The sequence below is a fragment of the Gopherus flavomarginatus genome, chromosome 6, assembly GCF_025201925.1.
Source record: "Gopherus flavomarginatus isolate rGopFla2 chromosome 6, rGopFla2.mat.asm, whole genome shotgun sequence".
Taxonomy (NCBI): Eukaryota; Metazoa; Chordata; order Testudines; family Testudinidae; genus Gopherus; species Gopherus flavomarginatus.
In genome coordinates, this window is record NC_066622.1 from 94948149 (window position 1) to 94969901 (window position 21753).

The window sequence follows — 21753 nt, forward strand, 5'->3', positions numbered from 1 at the left end:
ACGATTTGCAGATCTTGCACCTTTCGCTGATTTGGGTTTCTCCCAAGCAGCACAGACAGTCCGCGTGCGGGTCACTCCTTGGGACAGAACCCCAAGAGCCGCACGACTTAAATCCTGGGGTGCAGGGCATGCCCTGGCCCGAGCTCACTAACTAAACTCACTGAATGAATGAATGGTTCTGGGGACAAACTGCAGCAAAGCTGGAGCTGAGAAGTTCCGACGCACCTTCACTGGCAGCAAGAAGGAACTGAGGGTCAGGGGAGCGTGCAGCGCCCCTTAATACTGCACCAGGCAGGCGCCACTGCAGAGGTCACGGGGGGGCGCTCCCCACCACGGGTACTGCTAGGCGAAAAACTTCCGGCACCGGTGCATGTGGTGAGCACGCACACTCGAAGAACAACTTGTATAATGTCCAGAAGGTATTTTAAGGATTTATAGTCCAAAAAAGGAAATGGGCTTTTTTCAGTTTATAAAACACCTGGATAAACATTTTAAAATATTTTCATTTCCTTTCTGCCTGCGTAACTTCATAAGGCACCACACAAATGTAAAAGTAATTCAGAATATATAACTTGTTTTGACTATACAACCTTGTCATCACACCCATGCCACTTGTTGATAATGCGCTGCATATTATGATAAGGAAAATTCCTACTGGCTGGTGTGTCTAGATAATAAGGGGCACTATTAAAAAAAAAAAAAAAAGCCCCAACAACAAAACTCACATGTGGGTCACCTGTCAGCAAATGGAGCTCTGTGATGGTTTTTGGAGTAGATGGAACTATCATTCAAACAAGCGATGTGTGAAACCACCAAAGACCCTTAAAACTAAATTCTTTGAACACAGATGTTCATGTGTTAAACATTTTTTTGTTAACTTTTTCTCCTTAAAAATTTAATATATATGGTTCTCTCTCAGTTCTCTGCAAGGTTTGTCCAATAGACTTTAGAGAGATCAGAGATGAAACATTAAGGGTGAGGATGAATCTGTGGAAAATTAAAAAGACTCCATTTACTGTTAGCAAAATTATGCTACCTAATCTTTAGGGAAACTGGAAAGCTTAACTTCAATATAGGAATGTGGAGAAGCAATACCATCAAGTGTTTTGCTTTTGCATTTTAAATGTATACCAGTTTAATATACTCTAACTAAACTAGTACTTACCTTCTCCAGTTCTTTCCAATCATAATTTGTGTTCCCAATCACCATCGCCTGCAGCTCACTGGGCTGGAAGAGCTGAAGAACTTTACCACCACACACCTTATGAAAGCCTGCATGGAATGCATCAAATAAGGAAGCCACTGATTTACTGAAGATGTAATCCACATAGGCATCTACAAATTCTTGCCTGTAGAGTGAAGACAAAAGCAAACATTTTAAAAACTGAAGATATTTAAGTATCATTCTTCTACGAATAAATCAATGGTCAACCTAGCACAAAATACTTTTTTTAAGATACCGTATTCTGCCCATGGTCTTTGCTGTGGCCACAATGAAGATCCTTTAACCACAAGTAGAGCATGAATTCAGTTCTTCCCAAAACTGAGAGAGTATGGCGTGGACAAACAACAACATTAAACAACACATTTCAGACAACATGAGCCTTTTAATAATGTGTACCCTCCATAATGAATTAGCTCTTCCGGAGACTTCCACTGCCTCTTGAAATGCTGATTCACAGTGTAGTGGACTGAAACTAATTACTCAAGTCACTGTTGTTCCTTTAATAAAAGAGGTTATTTTCAGTTTTAGGGAATGATTGTGTATGCTCCATGTTGGAAGACAAGTTCGTAACTCCCATGGACAGACATCTCATGTTCTGTATAGTGTCTGGGTCACACAGAAAGGGTTAATTATGGTTAGGGAAAATAGTTTGACTATGAGAACTACTCCTTGTTACTAAAGAGCATGAACATATCAGGCAAGATACTTGAAATGTTTGCACTCAAGCACAGATGGCAAAAATCCAGTAACTTGCCAGTTTACTTTTGACTGAATATTTTTACATCAATCTAGTCAGCACGAAGTGGTTCAACCATGCTGCCATTATTTCTGTTAGCAGATTACCAGTACCCTACCAATACATTTTCTTCAGAGAAATCCATAGTATTTTTGTGTTTTATCAGGATAATCATTTATCTCAGAAGGATCATCTGAATGCACCTTGCAAACAGCCTGGCATTTGTTTGGTTGGTTGCCACGCAAATCTTTACAACACTACCTTTTGCCTAGGTAACGTTGCTGCAATATTCAAAACATTATTAAGATTGTAACTGAGATTGCTATACAAAGGAAAATAAAAGGTGCTAAATGACAGAGGACTGTAAAAACTCTCAAAACACTGGCAGTGTCAGACGATAATCAGTATTAATTATTGATAAAGTACACCTTCCCAGTACACTTCAGGCAGTACCTGAATCTCTTGGCATGTTTCCAGTTCATGTAAATATACAACAATTAAGCAGGAAAACCAAAAAAAGTGAATAGACATCTTCATGAAACAACAACAGGTACTTCCTTAACAATGAAATCCCACAAATATTGGCAGCAAAGTGATCTTTTACTATCAGCCAAGAATAAAAAAAGGAGGCTACTCACCTGTAACTGGAGATTTTTCAAGATGTGCAGTGTCTATCTGTATTCCACACATGGGTACGCAAGCACGTGATCTCAGATCAGAAAATCTTGAAAATAATGTCTGTTGGTCTGTGCCTGCCCCCTGTACTCAATACCAATGGTACAAGGGGAGATGCAGAGTAACTACCTCTCAAGTTCCTTCTCTACTACAAATCCAGTTGTATCCAAAGCAGAGGGAAAGGAAGGCAAGTAGTGGGATATGGATCTGGACCGCAAATCTCAAAGAACCTCCAGTGACAGGTGAGAATGCTGGTCCCTATGAGTATTTCACAGGTGGGTGACTTGCAAGCAGTAGTCAAATAGGAAGGGAGATGTGAGGATGCAGGAGTACAGATATCCTTAACACTGCAATTCTGCTTGTACCAACGCATAATACTTCTTGAAAGTGCAGATGGAATTCCAGGTTGTTCCCTTAAAATTGTCTAGCAGAGGGACTTCTCAAAGAAATGCTACTGAGATTGCCTGCGCTCTAGTGAAAAGGGCCCTCAACTCATCTGGAGGAGGGAGATGCACCAACTGATAGCAAAAGAGGATACAATCAGATATTCACTTAAAGAGTCTCTGAGCAGATATTGCTTGTCCCCATGCTCACTCTGCTATAGCAACAAATAATCTAGGTGATTTTCTAAATGATTTCACTCCTTGCAGGTAGAATGCCAATGCTCATCTGATGTCGAGAGAACGAAGTCTCCTCTACTCACCGTAGGCTTGAGGCAAAGAATATCAGTAAAGCAAATCAACTGGTTTATGCAGACCTTGGAAGTTACCTAGAGGATGAATTTGGGTGGAGGCAAATGTAAGTGTATGGCAGGCAGACCATGAGGGCCTCCAGCTCACCTTCTCTCCTGGCCAACATAATGGTCCTCCGGAAGGCAACCTCCATAGAAGATGGGACCTCAAGAACATGGTCAATGGTTTGAAAGATGGCCTGTTAAGTGTTGAAGGTATAAGTGTAAGATCCCACCCACTGTGGCGCTGGCTTCACTATTGGTGGGGAAAACCTAGTTAGACTCTAGGAATTTGATTGTTACCGGGTGAGCAAAAGTAGAATAGTCATCTACTGGCAGATGGAATGTACTGATTACTTCTAGTTGGATTCACAGCAAGCTAATGGAAAGATTCGTCTTGACAGTGACGACAGTCTAAAATAGAAGTAAGACCTGCTGGCCCTGATTATAATTCGTTCTGTTGCACCCAGAGAAAAAGAAAGAGACACACACACACACCCCTCTATTTGGTTAGATATCATTTCCTGCTATGATTATGAACTGTTTGAATGGCCTGTGAAGATGAATGCTCTAGGTCTGACATCTATCCAAATATCAAGCTATGAGGTCAAGAGAGTCCAGGATGGGATATCTGATACTTTCTTTTTCTTGAGTCAGCAGGTCCAGAAAGGACTAAATACTGATGGGTTGATATTCATAGGCAGTTCAGAAACTATAACTGTCTGGGCCAGTTGGGTGCAATGAGGATGACTTGTGCTTTGTCATGAAGAATCTTTCACAGAACCGTAGGTAGTAGCGGGATGAAAGGTGAGTCATGACAGGAGTGTCCACTGCCACAGAGTCCTGACCCTGTGCTGCTCTGGAACAACATAAGTTGAACTTCTTGTTCATCTGGGATATTAACAGGTCTCAAGACAGTGTCCCCCACAAAGCGAAGCGATGTTCATGATTAATATTCATGAACTGAATTCATGATGTTCATCACAGAATTGAGTAACTCTCACCCGTGATCAATGACCAAATGCCTGCTGAGGCCGTCCACTAGTGAGTTCTGAGTACCTTGTGTGGCAAATTGCCAGCACTACTATGATGGGTCTCGTGCTCTCTCCTCTTGGGGGGGGGGGGGCGGATCAGGGTGCCTATTCTTGCCCCTGAACTGGGATATTAACTGCCTCACTAGCGTCCTAGAGGAGGGGAGTGGAGAGGGCAGGAGGGACCCGGGCCCACCCTCTACTCTGGGTCCCAGCCCAGGGGCCGTAGGGATAGTGGTAGCCCACTTGAACTAGCGGTTCCTTCCCCTGGGCTACTTCCCTCTCCTGCCCTTTAGCTTGTGGGGGCTTCCTGCCCTCCCTCTGCACAAGCCAGGTGTCCTTTTACCTAGGGTCTTGGACTTCTTAGCCCACTGCAGCACTTCTCCAAACTTTCCTCTGCTTCCCTCCAAACTGCTCTCTGCTCCAACTCCAAACCACTGTTTCTACTCCTTCAAACTGATCTCTGCTCCAACACTTTCCCCTGTCTGATTGAAGCAGGGAGTTTATATCAGGTGACTGACTTCAGGTGCTCTAATTGATCTATAGCAAACTTTCTTCCCTCTACAGGGAATAAGGCTCCCTTCTAACCCCCTCCTGCTGCCCTCTGGCCATGCTGTATCACACTGGGAAGTACGTTGCAGAAACTGTGATGTGGTTCCAGATACACTAATTCCATAAAATTGACCAACTCTACACACAAGTGGGAGGGATTGCTTGTGTGTGCGCATGCATGCACATGCATCTGTGATTGTCATATTGGGTGTCAGAGGTGGGAAAGGTATGCCAACACACGTGTTCCAGGTTCATCTACTAGGTCAGCGATACCCTGGTATTGACAGCGATTGTCACTATGGTGTTCATGTTATGTGTGTCTGGCATATTACTAACCAGAGCCAGAGGAGCAGCCTAGCAAACAACGTTATACAAGTACAGAAGGCCATGTGGCCGAGCAAAGAAAGACAGACCTGCACTGTTGTTCAGGGTTTGAGAGTCACTTAGTTTATCGGACTGCTCATGGCATGCAGTCTGTCCACAGAGCATCCTGCTGTTAAGTTCAGGGCCATTCCTATAAAGTCTATAGGCTGCATGGAGGTCAGATTAGACATCTTCATGTTCACACACACTCCCAAGAATACCAGGAGGCAGAGCAAGGACAAGGTTGCCAACTGTACTTCCAGACAGTATTTACCTGTTGGAAGACAGTGTAGCCATTTTGTCTTATCTATGGTGCCACCACTGAGAATCCCTTTATGAAGGCCGTAGGTGCCGTGACCAGACCAAACTAGAATTCACTGAACTTGTAGTGTTTCCTGTCCTAACAGAACCTTCGCTGGAATGGGTGAATGTCCACAGGAAAGTAAGCATCTTTCATATTGACAGCTCCAAACCCTGTGTCTTTTCCAAGGAGGGATTTATTGATGCCAACATAACCATGCAAAATTTTAAATTGCAAATAAAAATATTTAGCTGAGTAGGTTAAGAATGGTCCTTCATCCTCCCTTTTTCTTTGGATCTATGAAGTATTTGGAATAGAACCTTCTACCTGATGCTAAAATGGCACTTGCTCTATTGCTTCTCATTTGAGGAGAGAGTCCACCTCCTCTTGGAGGATCTCCTCATGAGAGTGTTCCCTCAACAGGGGCTGGGAAGGAGTTATTGGAGAAGCTGGAGAAAGAAACTCAATGGTGTATCCACAGTAGATGATATCTAGTATCCACTTGCCTATTTTCCTATAATTGGAGAGCTATAACAATGGGCTAGAGCTCAGCAAAGTCGATGTCAGAAACATGCAGGGATGGCATCACTTAGGTTGCAACTCAAGCGTCCCATCAAAAGTAACCTTTAGTCAGTGGCAGCCATCCAACCTCATCCATTGAGGTGGATGGGGCTCAATACCTTGGCCTCTGCACTCCTTGATGATTATGTGGCAGTTTGTATAATCGTTGCTGGTAGAAAGGCAGTGGAAGAGGCCTTGGCTTATACTCGTTTATGATGTTCTCTCTTCATAGCTAGGGAATAAATTCCCAGAGAGCGGAAAGTTATTGTGGTGTCTTAAGTATAAAAACTCATCTGTTTTATGGTTAAAAGAGGTTGATTTAATTGAACGGCAAGTCCTTGATGGTATTCTGAACCTCCCTGGAGAACTCCAAAGAACGATGCCATGACGCTCGCTGCATTACTATTGCAGTCAATACAGATCTCGATATGGTATTCACCAGGTGCACTGTATCTTGCAATGAGGTTTTAGCGACAAGTCTACCATCCTCAACGAGGGCTTGGAATTGGTCCTGTCCTCCTGGAAAAGTATCATCTGTGAACTCCAGGAACTTAGAGCAATTCATAAAAATCACAGTTCGCTAAGAGGGCCCGTTAGTCAGAGATTCTGAACTGGAGACTGGTGGATGTACATACTTTCCTTCCATCCAGGTGTTCAGCTCCCTTGCCTGCAGGGGTGATTTTACAGTGCTGCTGCCCCAATCTTTCCATGGTTGCTTGTACTACTAGGGAATAGGGGGCAAGGTAAGTAAACAAGAATTCTGCTTTCACAGAAAAACAAATAATATTTCTCAGGCCTTTTAGAGGAAGAGGTATATGTTGCTGGTGTATACTTTACCACTCTAGCTGGTTCCTTACTGGCCTAATTCACCAGAAAAGCTACTCTATTGAATCTGGTGGGCTGCAGGATCTTCGAGGCGTGCTGTGTATCTTGTATTACTTCTAATGGAATATGAAGTTTTGCAATAGTTCTTGACATTGCCTATGCTCATTTGGTGGGGATGGTGAAGATGGGGTAATTGCATCATCGGGTGAGGAACACAATATACAGGTTGGTACTGCTGGTACCAGCAAATCCGGCTTGTTGACTTCCTCCTACAGGTACTTCTGTGGACTCCTGTGCTGCTGTCTAGGAGAGGGGGGATATGACATGACTCTGGTAGAGTGCACTGATCTGGTGTGTCATGCATAAGAATCCCCATGGACCCAACAGAACCAGCATGAGGGATGAAAAAACTAGTTGGGCAGGGGCCGCAAGGCATTGAGTACCAGTGATTTCTGGGAGGGTAACCATGGTTGAGTGAAGATTGAGCCCTAGAAACTCTCAAACCTGGCTGGTCTAAGCTCCCTGGGCTGTGGAGGCGATGGTCCGCCCTGGACATTGGATTCAGCCAACAAGAAAACTGGATCCATGGAAGGAAGTTCCAGCCTAGGGACTGTCCAGGAGAGTAAATCCTTACTGGGGTGGTATCCTTTTCTGGGGGTCAAAGTGACCCTCAGAAGGACTGGGCCTGAAAGAGAAAGGCAAAGGTAACTTCCAGATTAGTTCACGTCTCCATTGATCCCAGAATACAAGGGGTCCCTTCTGATGGTTCTGCTGTGCCAGACTTAGTGGTTGGTGGGTCCTTATGGGGCCAAGTCGGTACTACTGCAAAGAGCGAGAGTCTCGTCTAGAGCTCTTGGTAGGTCCTGGCAGATATCGGTCCTTCGGCTTGGTAGAAGACATTGTCTGCACTGGAGCTGCTACCACTGGAGCTTTGCTTCTGTGCACTCTCTCTTCAATTTGGGAGGCTTAGGCAGACCTAAATCTTTGGGATCTGCATGCAAAGACTCACCTGACCTGGAAGGAGTCAGAGAAGCATCCCTTCTCCTGGAAGCAGGTTTAGAGGGGGACCTCTTTTTATGTCTGTGAAAGTGCCTCTTATTCTCATGAGAAGCCCGAGAGGGTGGGTCTTCAAGATTTATCTGATCCAGCTTCTGCTACAGAAAGCACAAAGCTTGAAGACTGCTTCTGATGTACAGGGTGGTCTCCCTGACATGGATCTGACTGGAGTCATGTGGCTTTCTCCATGAGGGGCTTCCTCACTTGGAGCTCTCATCTCTCTTGGGTCCAGGGTGGGAAGGAACAACAGATATTACACTGGCAGCGACATGCCTTCTCTAAGGCAGTACAGGTAGTCCCGGTGGTCGTTGCTGACAGAGAAGCTGTGAGGACAAGACAGAGTTTTTAAGTTCGAAAATTTTGGGCACAGTCCTACTCCCGGGAAAAGAGAGACAGACAGGGTCCCTAAGGTGGGGAAAAAACTAAGCTTCTCTATGTAAAATTAAAAAAAACTACAACAAAACCACTAACAAATTATATACAATTACATTTGCGAAGGTGAAGGTGAGAATAACTCTGGGCACAGAGGACTCCGATTCAGGCCATGCGGACTTAAGAAGGAAATGGAGAGGCGGTCAGTCTGTACTTTGCTTTATGCCCTTCATGCTAAGCATGGGGAGAGATCCAGTGTGCAGGTATGGACCAATGGATACTATCGGAAAGATTTTTCTGGTCTCAGGTGTACAAGATGCATGCATACAGATATGTGGAATATACAGAGGGACCAGCACTCAAAGAGCTGAGAAATTACAGGTGATGGTGCTATTACCTTCCCATAACTGCTAACCTCACACTAAAGTAGTTTAGTGTATTTTTTCCCACATGACATAAGCCATCAGCTAGAATCTTTAAATATATTTTAAATATTCATTTTTAGAAAAGGATTCTTATTGGTTTCAGAAAAGGAAGCATCTTTTGATTTTAAAAAAAAGTGTTCATCACAATGTTTCTGGGCTCATGTACATAAATTATTAAAAACAGCATTAATCAGATGGCCTATATCTAACTAAATCTAAAGGAACAATTTCACAATCAGTTATAGACAGATATGTCCCACTAAGCCATAGACAGAACATCTAATGTTTATACTGTATTATTACTTTGACATATGTGAAGCTGACTCATCTAGTCCGTTAGTCTTCAGGGGACGACGAATGCAAGAACTTCACCACTAAGGTGCAAAAGGGGACACTCTTGACCACAAGAAATATGTAAATTTAATTCCCATATTGGATCTCCAATCCTGAAGCAAAATGTGGTGAGTTATATAGGCAGAATCTGAGGTTACCTGGAATGGGTCCATAGTTGTTACAGCATGAGAACCCAAGTCAACTACAAGGATATGTTATCCAAGAAATGTAAGGTGCAGAAGGATAACCTATGCATCATTACTATTCTTAAATGTAACCCTATTCCATGACTCAAACACAAAGTTAATATTCTCAAATGAGACTATTATTGCATAAGAAAAGTTCCTATACCTGAAATCATAGACAAATAGCTAGAACACCCCAAGGAACACTCTTAATTCAGACTGAACTAGGTCACTGCCTACAGAGAGCTGAATTAAACAAGGCCTTGATGTATCATCCATTCATGTATTTATACTGCACCCATCAGATATCTGTTCTAAAAGAAAGTCAGATGCCTCTCTCATGATAGATGGTGATCAATTTACTAGTGAACAACTCTGCACTGAACAGCATGGACTGAGTAGTGTCCCAATCAGTCAATGCCCCAGGCTTCTGATGGGAGACCTGCGGAATTGCTGACAAAGTATCACATACTACCTGAAAAGAGCATCCTTCTTGCTTGTTTTCCCACCATGAGCTCTATGACAGGGGTCATAGCATCAAAGTTCTCAGAAGCTTTGACACTATTTTACTTCACAAGAAAAAAGATTGGTCTCTCACAAGAGGACTGGGAGAACTGGCTCCAATATTAGAGATACATAATAATTATGGATGCAAATTTTACGGAAAGTTACAAGCTTCTTACGGAGGTCTGAAGTGATCGTGGTGAGGCACAGGACTGCTAAAGAAGCAAAAGCAATGCTTAGACTTATGAATGCTGGAAAAAGAGCACATAAGAATGATTATGCATTACATTTTCTGAAATATATGGTGTTTAGGAGCAACACAACACACAGCCACCACTTCTGGCTCTTTCCTACTGTTGTCAAAAACAAATCTGGGAGCACTATATCATGTATTTTATTTTCACATACAAGTAATCGGCATTTGAGTTTTTGCCCTTTTGGGGCGGGGGGGAGAGGTAAGGGAGAAGAACAGTGGTCCCCAACCTTTTTGTGGCCAGCAGCACATTCATGTTTTCAGAAGAGAGCGGGCGCCAACAATTTTTCAAGGGTTATTTTGTATTTGTACATTAAATAATATAAAAAAACATATTTAATATTACATAATATATGAATCAGGAGAGGAGAGAAACCGGAGAGAAGCCACGAGGACAGAGAACACCGATGCCCACAGCCCTGGAGTACTCTGTCCCCAGCAGGCGCGGGGCCCCCGATTCTCTTCTCTGCTGGGCACTAGGTGGGCCCCGCGCCTGCCAGGGACTGAGAACACCAGTGCCTGCAGCTTGAGTTCTCTGTCCCCAGCAGGCATGGGGCTGCAGCTTCTCTCCGGCTTAAGCTTGCAGCCCCAGAGTTCTCTGTCCCTGGCAGGCGTGGGCTGCAGCGTCTCTCCCCTGCTAGGAACTAGGCAGGCCCCGCACCTGCCGGGAACAGAGAACACCGCACCCGCTGCCTGAGTCCTCTGTCCCTGGCAGGTTCCCTGCTGGGCACTAGGTGGGCACACATAAATGCACCAGCGGGCACCATTGCGCCCATGGGCACCACATTGGGGACCACTGGAGTAGAAGGATTGAGAGGCAGGAAGGACTGTGGTGCAGTGCTCCCCCCAATTACATAGCTAGAACACAGACATCAAGCAAACATGGAAGTTGTAATTTTACTCTACATGGTTTCCCCACCAACCTAGGGTCCAGCCCTCCTGGTGGTGGATGCCAGATTAAAGTGAGGAAAAAACTGATTCACTGTGGGATATCTTCACTGCAAACATGGTCATAGCTATGGTGAAACAAGTGTATAGCTCCCTCAAAGCCTCCCACCTTTCCTCATTACTCTTATACCCAGTTGCAGAAATAGTTTTCAGATATCGGGCTATAGGCTCAAGCAGCAATCTACCCAGCCAAGCATATTTTCCCTGTCCTCAAAAAACACTCAGTCCAGCTGTAAACACATGTCATGGTCTCAAGGAACATGTCCTCTGCTCCACCTGTCCATGAAAAGGAAGCAAAAACAGGAGCATGCAAAAAAGAAAAACTAAGGAAAGATGAAAATACACAAAAAAGCCAAAGGGAAAAAAAGAACAAACAAAAATATAGGGGAGGGGAAGGAGAGAGAGATAGAATGGACCAGGGGAGAGAGGTAGGAGAATTGGTAGCAACTAAATCAGGGCTCTCCACAAAGGCACAAGGTGCCATCCCCATCTGCCAATACATTGAAAGGAGTGGAGTGGGAATTAAGAAAAAAAAGAGTTTGTTTTAAAGAGAATAGGATCCACGATTTCCATGACAAAAATCTCTGCCTGAGAATGCTACAAGCTCCTTACCAATTAGACTCATTCACCTTTTCTTCAAAGGGAAAAGACGTCCCCAGAACTACATTTCCAAAATTGGGGGAGGCTACAGAACTGTATCAAAAAGAAGGCTTTGATTGCTACTCAGCAAATTCTAATTATACTCATGTTCCTTGCAGATCAGTGCAGTTTTGTTTAAGTTAATCATTTAGTAGTCTACAGCCATTACTAAGAGATACGAGTTGTCTTCTCTAGGTAGGCATATTTAGCAAACAACCTAACCTTATAAAACAAAAAGAATTGTCTAAATGGGCCCTACGTAGCTTTCAAGTTAAAAATTCGAGTTGAAATAACGTACTTCAAATAGCAACTAATAAATTACAACACGAATTATGTTTTCTCAACAACTTGAAAAATTCATCATGTTAAATAAAAGCTTTTTTCCCCCGTCATAAACGGATAGTTAAGAGTTAATAGAACAGAAGTACTTCATGTCTCTTTTGCCTGTAAAGGGTTAACAAGATCAGTAAGCCTGGCTGTCACCTGACCCGAGGACCAATCAGGGGACAGGATACTTTCAAATCTTGAGGGAGGGAAGTTTTTGTGTGTGCTGTTAGATTTTGGTTGTTGTTCACTCTGGGGGCTCAGAGGGACCAGATGTGCAACCAGGTTTCTCTCCAATCTCTCCGATACAGGCTCTTATAAAAAGTTCAGAACAGTGAGTACTAGGTAAATAAAGCGAGTTAGGCTTATGTTTGTTTTCTTTATTTGCAAATGTGTATTTGGCTGGAAGGATTTTAATTTGTACTTGAATACTTAGGCTGGGAGGGTATTCCCAGTGTCTATAGCTGAAAGACCCTGTAACATATTCCACCTTAAATTTACAAAGATAATTTTTAGTGTTTTTTCTCTCTTTAATTAAAAGCTTTTCTTGTTTAAGAACCTGATTGTTTTTTTATTCTGGTGAGACCCCAGGGGACTGGGTCTGGATCCACCATGGAATTGGTGGGGAGAAAGGAGGGAATGGGGAGAGAAAGGTTATTTTCTCTCTGTGTTAGGATTACTTTCTCTCTCAGGGAGAGTCTGGGAGGGGGAGAGAGAAGGAGGGGGGAAGGTGGATTTTCCTCTCTGTTTCAAGATTCAAGGAGTTTGAATCACAGTGATCTTCCAGGGTAACCCAGGGAGGGGAAGCCTGGGAGAGGCAACGGTGAGGGAAAGGGTTTACTTTCCTTGTGTTGAGATCCAGAGGGTCTGGGTCTTGGGGGTCCCTGGGCAAGGTTTTGGGGGGGACCAGAGTGTACCAGGCACTGGAATTCCTGGTTGGTGGCAGCGCTACAAGTATTAAGCTGGTAATTGAGCTTAGAGGAATTCATGCTGGTACCCCATATTTTGAACGCTAAGGTTCAGAGTGGGGGATTATACCATGACATCCCCCTATACCAAATATGCTAGTTTCTGGATCAGAGCAAGTTATGTTTAGCAGTCAAGTTATTCCTTTTTGAAACAGGCTAAAATTGAAGCACTAACTGACCAGTACACCTGCACTGTTATAATTCACTTACCTATTTTGTTTGACCACAGGAATGTCGGCACCTTTAGGAATCAGCTCTTTTACTTCTGTTGTTCCAAAATTTTCCACGGTGATCTGTTTAAAAGTAAAATGCAGAGTACACTTCATTTACTGTTCCAAAAGACCATTTCCCTCAACTCAGGGCAGGTCTACACTAATGCCTAAGTAGATTTAACTTACATTGCTCACGGGTGCAAAAAAGCACCCTCTCCCCGAGCAACATAAGTTTCGTGCTGCTCACACTGCTGCTATGTCGGCAGGAGATGCTCTCCCACCGACGTAGATTACGCTTCTCGATGAGGTGGCGTAATTATGCCAACAGGAGAGCACTCTCCTGTCGGCACAGTATGTCTTCACCAGATGCCCTATACAGGCACAGTTGCACCATTGCAGTGCTGTAGTGTAGACTTGCCCTCAGTCATGGGCAGTGTTTCACAATCAGCTTAACATTAAAATACCAACTGAATGCAAAATTCTAATAGGAGAGCAGCCAGTGTTTTTGGTAACATATATTCTGCCAGAGGTAATCATAATGGATAGTTAAAACTACAAGTAAAATACTTTAAAAAAATTCAAAAGCTTACCGTAAAGTTGAGACAAAATGTCTCCTCTATGTCATCTTCTGGATAGTCCAGTAACTGCTGCATACTTCTGCAAAACAATATATTTTGTCTTAATCTCAATGCATTGAAAAATTAACATATGTTGAGTATATGTTCTCAGTATTCTGTGAGTTCTGTATCTTTCTACAGTTATCTTCTTTGGATTTCTTACTTAGATGATTAGCATTTAGAAGTGCAAAGTTAGGAAACCCTCCACTGATTCATATTTCATTTAAGTTGAAATGCAGCACAAAGCTTATTGAACATTTTCTTGTTTTTCCTTCATTTCTGAGAGGCCTTAATTCCTTCCAGTTGTCTACTCTAGAAGCAAGGTGAGAGGGTTCTTATTTTGGAGTTGGAAAGGAGCAAGAGGGTTCACAGAATGAGAAAAGAGATAGGGTGCTGAGAGAAGTAGAATGATAGCTGCCTGATCCTTCATCTCAGTACCTGAAATATGTATTTCAACACTGTTTATGGAGTAAGTGAAAAGTCTGTAGAAGAAGAAAATATTTAGTAATAAAAGGCAAGTTCTACAAGAAGTCTCTTCATTGACTTCAGTGGGAGCTCAGACGGCTCAGCATTTCAAAAATCTGTTCAAGCTTACTTACGAAACTAAATATAGATTTAGGAGCTTAAACTTTAAGTCCTCTTTTTAAATTTTGCAATGGGATTTATATTGTTGAACTCTGATTCCTCATTTTGCTATGACCTTATATGCTATTACATTTCTTAAAATATTTTCTCTAACTCTTCTTCATTCCTAGCAATCTAACTTTAGACCTAGACATAACACAAAAAAGACGGCACATATTCCTTTGGCTGATGGAAGATGGCAGAGCTGCAACCCAAAAATATCTCAATCTCCCTTAATTGCCTTGCACACGTCAAACAGAGGTAGATGGGAACATGGGACACTACAGTTATGAGTCATTGATGGGCTATTAATACATTTTCCTCAAACACCTTTGGATCCTCCTCAAAAGAGTATGATTTGCCAATTGATCAAAATGTTGTTTTATTTTTGTTTAATGAAGATGGGAACAATATACATACAATACATTAAAAATAAATGGTTTTCTCTGAATTTTCTGGTTTCAAATACTTCAAAAATTGATATTAACTATATAACCTCAGCAAATGAAAAAAAGTTCAGATTCACATGTACTTGTTTTTGAAATATGCAAATCAATGTCATTAGAAACGGAATAAACTGCCTAAAACTGAGATTATGTTCAAAGTAAGATGAGTTATATTTACAACATACACATCGGAACCGAAAAATTTCAAAATTTGGGGACATTAAGTTCCAAACAGGAAAGAATTCTTAATCCCAAAACTAAGTATCTGAAAGTAGGGGTTTATAAAACAATAGTGTAAATACAAACTCAACTTTTAGCCTAAAGGTATTATTCTAGTTAGAGCTTTTTGTCTATCTACGGAGATATTTTTATTCAATTTCTGTACATTACAGGAAACTACATAGTGCATTTAATAAGAAAGATGATACACCGGTTATCCTGCCATTCAATTTATATTGGCTCACCTGCCAACATCAGGCATTAACTCTTTTAAGTCATCTAGGGAAGGCTTCTTATTCAACAGCTTCTTGTACAAAGCCAATGGGAACTGAAGGTCTACAATAGTAAAATTATATATTGCTAGCCCACAGACAACACCAATCAAATGGAACAAGTCACTGTCTTCAAACGTCTACGATGAACAGAAAATACAAGAGTTAAGAGTTAAAACATCTGTCAACTTAAAAAAAGAAAAAAATGTTCAGATTTTTAATAGGTTTATATCTATTTCATTTACATTTCCTATAAATAAAAATATAATCTTATTTCACAGATATTGTTAAAACAGGTAAGATTTTAACCAGTTGAGTAAGACTGAAATCCAAGGAGAAAAAACGTTTACCTAACCTTTCGTAACTGTTCATCAAGGTGTGTTGCTCATGTCCATTCCATTCTAGGTGTGTGCGCGCCCACGTGCACAGTTGTCGGGACATTTGCCTTAGCAGTATCCGTAAGGCTGGCTGTGGCACTTCCTTGAGTGCTGCGTTCATGCATCGGTATATCAGGTGCCACTTGCCTTACACCCTCTCAGGTTCCTTCTTGTTGGCAACTCCGAGAGGGGCAGGTAATGGAATGGACATGAGAAACACTGTGACCCGTCTTTCCGTATTCTTTATGGAAATATGCTTATGATATGAATGACATAACTGAGATATACTTCCTGCAAGATGGCTCATGTGAGAGATCACTAGAAAGGTTATGATTAATTGAATGCAATTTTCCTGTTTGTATGCATGTATCATTTCTGTATCTAAAATTAGGAATATTGACTATCTCTGTATTTCAACTATGTTACTTTGGGTGACGGCCACTGCCAACACTTCAGGTACAACAATGGAAAAGCCAGACAGGACGGATGGCCCATCAACATGGACAAGTGCTTGCTCATGTCAATTCCATTCTAGATGACTCACAAACAGTATTCCTGGAGGTGGGCTCAGAGTTCACAGTTGAGCAGCTTGTAATACTACTTTACCGAAGCCAGCATCATCTCGGGCTTGCTGGGTAAGCACATAGTGAGACATGAACATATGGATGGACGACCAAATGGCAACCCTGCAAATATCAGAAATTGGCACACGGGCCAGGAAGGCTTGTGCGCTCGTTCAGTGGATGGTTACGATTGCGAGTGGAGGGAGGCTGTGATCCACGATGCAATTCTTTGGGTGGACACTGGATGACCTTTCATCCTATCTGTCACTGCAACGAACAACTACGTCGACTTGTGAAATGGCTTGGTCCTCTCTATGTAGAAGGTCAGCGTTCTCCTGACATCTAGGGAGCGCAACCTACATTCCTTCTCAGACGTACAAGGTTTTAGGCAGAAGACTGGTCCCGGCTTGTATGAAATTGGAAAGCACCTTGGGCAGGAAAGCCGGATGTGGCTGCAACTGGACCTTGTCCTTGAAAGACACTGTATATGGCAGCTCCATCGTAAGTGCTCTAATCTCGGAGATCCTTCGGGCAGAAGTTATAGCCACCAGGAATGACATCTTCCAGGAAAGCAGAAGAAGGGAACAGGATGCCAAGGGCTTGAAGGGAGTTTTCATGAGCCACACAAGTACCAGATTCAGATCCCATGGAAGGACTGGGACCCAGACTTGGAGGTAGAACCACTGTAGACCTTTAATTACCGGACCATCATGCTATAAGCGAAGACCGAACTGCTCTGGAACAGAGGGTGAAAGGCAGATACAGCAGCCAAGTGGACCTTAACTGATGAAAAAGGACAAACCCTGGAGTCTGAGATGCACAAGGTAGTCCAGGATCAGCTGCAGCGAGGCCTGCTCAGGCTAACTGCTTGGGTCGAGGCCCAGCACTTGAATCATTCCCATTTGGCGAGGTAGGCTGCTCTAGTGGAGGGCTTTCTATTCCTCAGTAGGACCTGTTGGACTCGGGTCAAACATTCCCACTCCTCAGTAGTTAACCATGGAGCAACCAAGCTGTGAGGTGGAGTGCTGCCAGATTTGGCTGCAGGAACTGGCCATGATTCTGTGACAGGAGATCCGGTCAGTGGGGCAGTGGCATTGGGATCATCACTGACAGGTCCATGAGCGTGCTGAGCACCTTTGCCAGTGAGGCCAAGCCAGGGCTATCAGGATAATCTTGGCCTTGTCCTGCTTGATCTTCATGAGGACTTTGTGAAGCAGTGGCACCAGTGGGAAAGCTTACATCAGAGCCCTCAACCAAGGAAATAGAAAGGTGTCCAACAGGAAGTCCCTGTTGACCCCCCAAAAAGAGCAGAACCAGTAGCACTTCCTGTTTTGGTGAGTCGTGAACAAGTCCACCTGAGAAGATATCCAATTTCGGAAGATCTGGTCAACCATATCGGGCATTCGGGGCAAGACGAGAAGGTTCTGCTGAGGCAATCTGCGAACATGTTCCCAGTTCCAGGGAGGTGCGCTGCCATGAGATGAATGGCATGCTGCATGCAAAAAAAAGATGAGAAATTCTGTTTGTGAGCCCAACAGCCATCTGGGAAAAAAACAAGTAAAAGCCTTAGCAATAGTAATAATAACTAACTTTGCATGCATGAAAAAAATCAGAGAGTTTCCTGGCAGAGAACAGATGGCCTGGCTCTGCCCTGCTTGTTGATATAAAACTTTGTGGTGGTGCGGTCAGTTAGGACTTGAACCACTTTGCCTTTTAACTGGCACAGAAAAGTCTGGCAGGCCAGGCGAACAGCTCTGAGCTCCCTGACATGTATGTGGAGGGAGCGGTCGACCGTTGACCAGCAGCCCTGTGTACTGACTTCGCCCAAGTGGGCTCTCCAGCCTAGGTCCTAGGCGTTGGACACCAGAGTTAGCGATGGGGATGCATAGGGAACTCACTACAACACCGATGCGGGGTCCTGCCACCACGCCTGTGATGCCCAGATGTGGCTCGACACGTTTACTACCAGGTCCAGGTCGTGCCTGTTGGGGATGTAGCCGCCAGAGGTGGAACCAGGCATGACGGACCACAAAAGGACAAGCAGTCATGTGGCCTAGCAGCCGTAGGCGAGTACAGGCGGTGGTGAGCGGGTGGCCCATCAGACAGGAGATTACATCTAACATGACTCGGAAACGGGTCTCCAGAAAGAATGCCCGAGCCTGTGTGAAATCGAGAACCGCCATGATAAACTCTATCCACTGCACTGGTACGAGGGTCAATTTATTTTTGTTCACTAACAGGCCCAGGTCATGGCATGTGGACTGCACCAGACTCAGGCTGCTCTGCACTTGATCCTGCGATCTGCCCTTGATGAGCCAATTGTTGAGATAAGGATAGACCTGGATCCTCTGACACTGCAGGTAAGCAGCTACCGGGGCCATGCATTTTGTAAAGACCCGCGGGACCAAAGAGAGGCCGAAGGGGAGCACTGTGAACTGGAAATGTAATGGCCCACCATAAAACGGAGGAAACGTCTGCATCCTTGGAAGATAGAGGTATGGAAATAAATGTCTTTCAAGTCAAGAGTGGCGAACCAGTCTCCTGGATCCAGGGAGGGAATGATGGAAGCCAGGAACACCATGCGAAACTTCAACTTCTTGAGGTTCTTGTTGAGTCATCGCAGGTCCAGAATTGCTCACAGGCTCCATTTTGCCTTCGGGATCAGGAAATAGTGGAAGGAAAAACCTTTCCCCCTCATTTCACAAGGGACTTCTTCCATCGCCCCCAGTTGTAGGAGACTGTTTACCCCCTGAACGATCAGTTGCTCCTGAGAAGGGTTCCTGAAGAGAGACAGGGAAGAAGGTGGACGAAAACTGAAGGGTGTAACCCAGCGACACAATTTCTAGCATCCAATGGTCTGAGATGACTCTCGACCAGGCCAAACAGTAGGCATGAAGACCGCTGAGGAAAAGATGAGGAAGATCCAGGGAGGTGACTGGGGCATTGCTCTTGAGTGCACCTTCAAAACGCCCACTTCTGGCCCCCCATGGTGTTTCACTGGGCCAAGTTATGAACAGGAGGAGGAAAAGCAGTGGTGACAGAACGCAGTGTCCCTACTCCTCGTAGATCCGTGCCGAGGCTGCTACGGCCTTCGCAGCAGACGCTGCCAAAATGGCTTCCTCACAGACTGAGTTGTATGCATCCCCTGGGGACGGAGGGTGGCCCGAGTGTTCTTCAGACCTTGCAGGTTTGCATCCATCAGATCAGAAAACAGTCCGATTCCACTGAACGAAAAATCTTATATGGAGGACTCCATCTCCTGGGACAGGCCGGCAGTTGGAAGCCAGGAGATATGCCTCATGACCACTGCTGAGGTGACCACCCTGGCTGCTGAATGGGCCACATCACAGGCCAACTGGAGGGAGCACCGAGCTACCTTCCTCCCCCAACTCTTGGGCCACTTCCTGGGGCACGGAATCCTTAAAGTTAAATTATAATAACCCCAAAAGAGCCTGGTGGTTCACTACCCAGACCTCGAGATTCACCTTGGAGTAAGTTTTAATTCCAAAAAGGTCCAGTCTCTTGGCCTCCTTATTTTTTGGGGTGGAACTAGCAGGCCTGTTGGTCCTTTTTGTTGGCCGCTGACATGACCAATGACCCCAGGGGCAGGTGGGTAAGTAAGTATTCTAACCCCTTGGCGAGACAAAATACTTTTTCTCGGCTCTCTGGGAAGTGGGCGAGATGGAGGATGGGGTTTTCCAGAGGGCTTTGGCAATGTTCAGAACCCCTTCATGCACCAGGACTGCAACCAGGACTGCATGCACCAGGACTGCAGGGGTGGACAATGAGAGCACACTGAACAACTTATCCAATTGCTCCGCTATCTCTTCCACCTCAAGGCCTAAGTTAGTGGCCGCCTGTCGGAGCAGGACTTGGTGCTCCTTAAGTCATCTGGTGAGCTAGCACAGGAGGGCCCAGCTAGCATGGGATGGCCCCGCCACCACCTTGTCTGGAGAGGAGGAAGATGACAACCACTGGATGGCCCAGGGCATCATTCCCCACAGGGGAAGGGGGAATCAAGATGGGCATCTGTCCCTCCACCACAGTGCCCACCGGCGCTTCCTGCACCAAACCTGATGCCAACTGGGGTGTCCCCGATATGGTGACCAAGGACTGGTGAGATGGGGGCACCGACATAACCTGCATGCCTTAAGTGTTCCAGTAAGGCCATTGCACTGGCAGGTCAGCATCACTGTGACGTATACAACCTCCAGAGCTCAGTCATGATGGTGCTGTCTTGGTGAGGGGCTAAACTCCTTCTCCATGCCAGAGAAATCCTCCTCTGGTGAGCAGAGCAGGGCCATCGACGCCGGAATATGGCAGCTCACCATCGCTGGGGGTGAGTGGTGCCTCGAATGGTCAAACCAATGTCGGGTGTAGGGAAGCGGCACTGTGTTGGGGAGCATCCTCTAGGTCTTGGTGATGGTAAATGCTGGTGCGAAGATGACCTGTGCCAACTGTAAGGCAACCAGTGCCTCCCTCTGAGTGAAGCCCAGCGCAAGGGTGGAGCTCATGAGCACAGTGCCGGTGACCTGCAACAGCAAACCGGTGACCTGGGCTGACATGGAGACCAAGGATGCAGCAACAAAGGACTCTGCCTTGGCTCTGGAGACCGGTGGCACTCAGTCAGCTTCTGGGAGGCCTTCACAGCTGGTTTGCCCTCGCAGGGAGCCTTCACTAGGTCCATCGCTGCATGTAGTGCCAGCTGCAGTGGAAGAGTCCATTGCTGTCCAGGTGCTGGGAGCTGAGAGGGCGTTGACTGCACCATCAGCCTGTTCCTCTATCACTCCCTGGAGTTGGTGGCAAACCCCTTAGGGGGGTAGTAGGTCTCCTTGGGGGCGTGCCCCCTTGCGGCTCCGGCATAGGTGGGCAACCCAAGCAGGGTCCTTTGCGCAATGCCCCTCAATCCGAATTGCTCAGTGCCAGGTCCCTCCTCTTAGCTTTCTTCTTGGGCACCAGCGAAGGGAATCAATAGCAGGAAGAGTCCGATGCCAGCACTGCGCTATGCACCGAGGCCAAAGTGCTTGGCGTTATGTCCGGCCAGGCCAACTCCGAGGCTGGGCAAAAGAGCAGCCTCCATGAAGAAGGCCATGAATGTTGCGTTCTTTCTGTGTCCCAGGACAAAAGTTCTTACAGCTGCAACACTTCTATTTAACGTGGGATTTCCCCAGGCACTTCAAACAGCTACCAAATGGGTCACTAACAGGCATATGCCTGTTGCAGTCAGAACACGGCTTAAAACCCGGAGACCGGGGCATGCCCCGTCTGGGTCAAAGTCTCCACCGGGACCCTACCTGACTAACAACAGTACTCAACAGCTACTTACTAATTAATCTACTATAAACAAACTATTTACTGCTGGAACACAAGGTTCAAGGAGTAGGAAAAACTGCAGACCACTTGCGAAGCAAGACAAA

General features: G+C 45.0%; 1 protein-coding gene across 12 annotated transcripts in view; it reads right to left on the reverse strand.

Annotated features, from left to right (window-relative positions):
• HERC4 (HECT and RLD domain containing E3 ubiquitin protein ligase 4) overlaps positions 1–21753 on the reverse strand; it is a 93923-nt gene that overhangs the window by 13472 nt on the left and 58698 nt on the right. For 11 of the 12 annotated variants that reach the window (XM_050958298.1, XM_050958296.1, XM_050958300.1 and 8 more), the window contains 4 exons: positions 15370–15536; positions 13809–13875; positions 13217–13299; positions 1166–1349 (listed from right to left, as the gene is read on the reverse strand). In XM_050958298.1, the coding sequence (XP_050814255.1) occupies positions 1166–1349; positions 13217–13299; positions 13809–13875; positions 15370–15536 (501 nt within the window). Of the gene's footprint in view, positions 1–1165; positions 1350–8008; positions 8379–13216; positions 13300–13808; positions 13876–15369; positions 15537–21753 lie in introns of those variants that run through there. The other variant, XR_007775058.1, reaches the window with a different exon arrangement.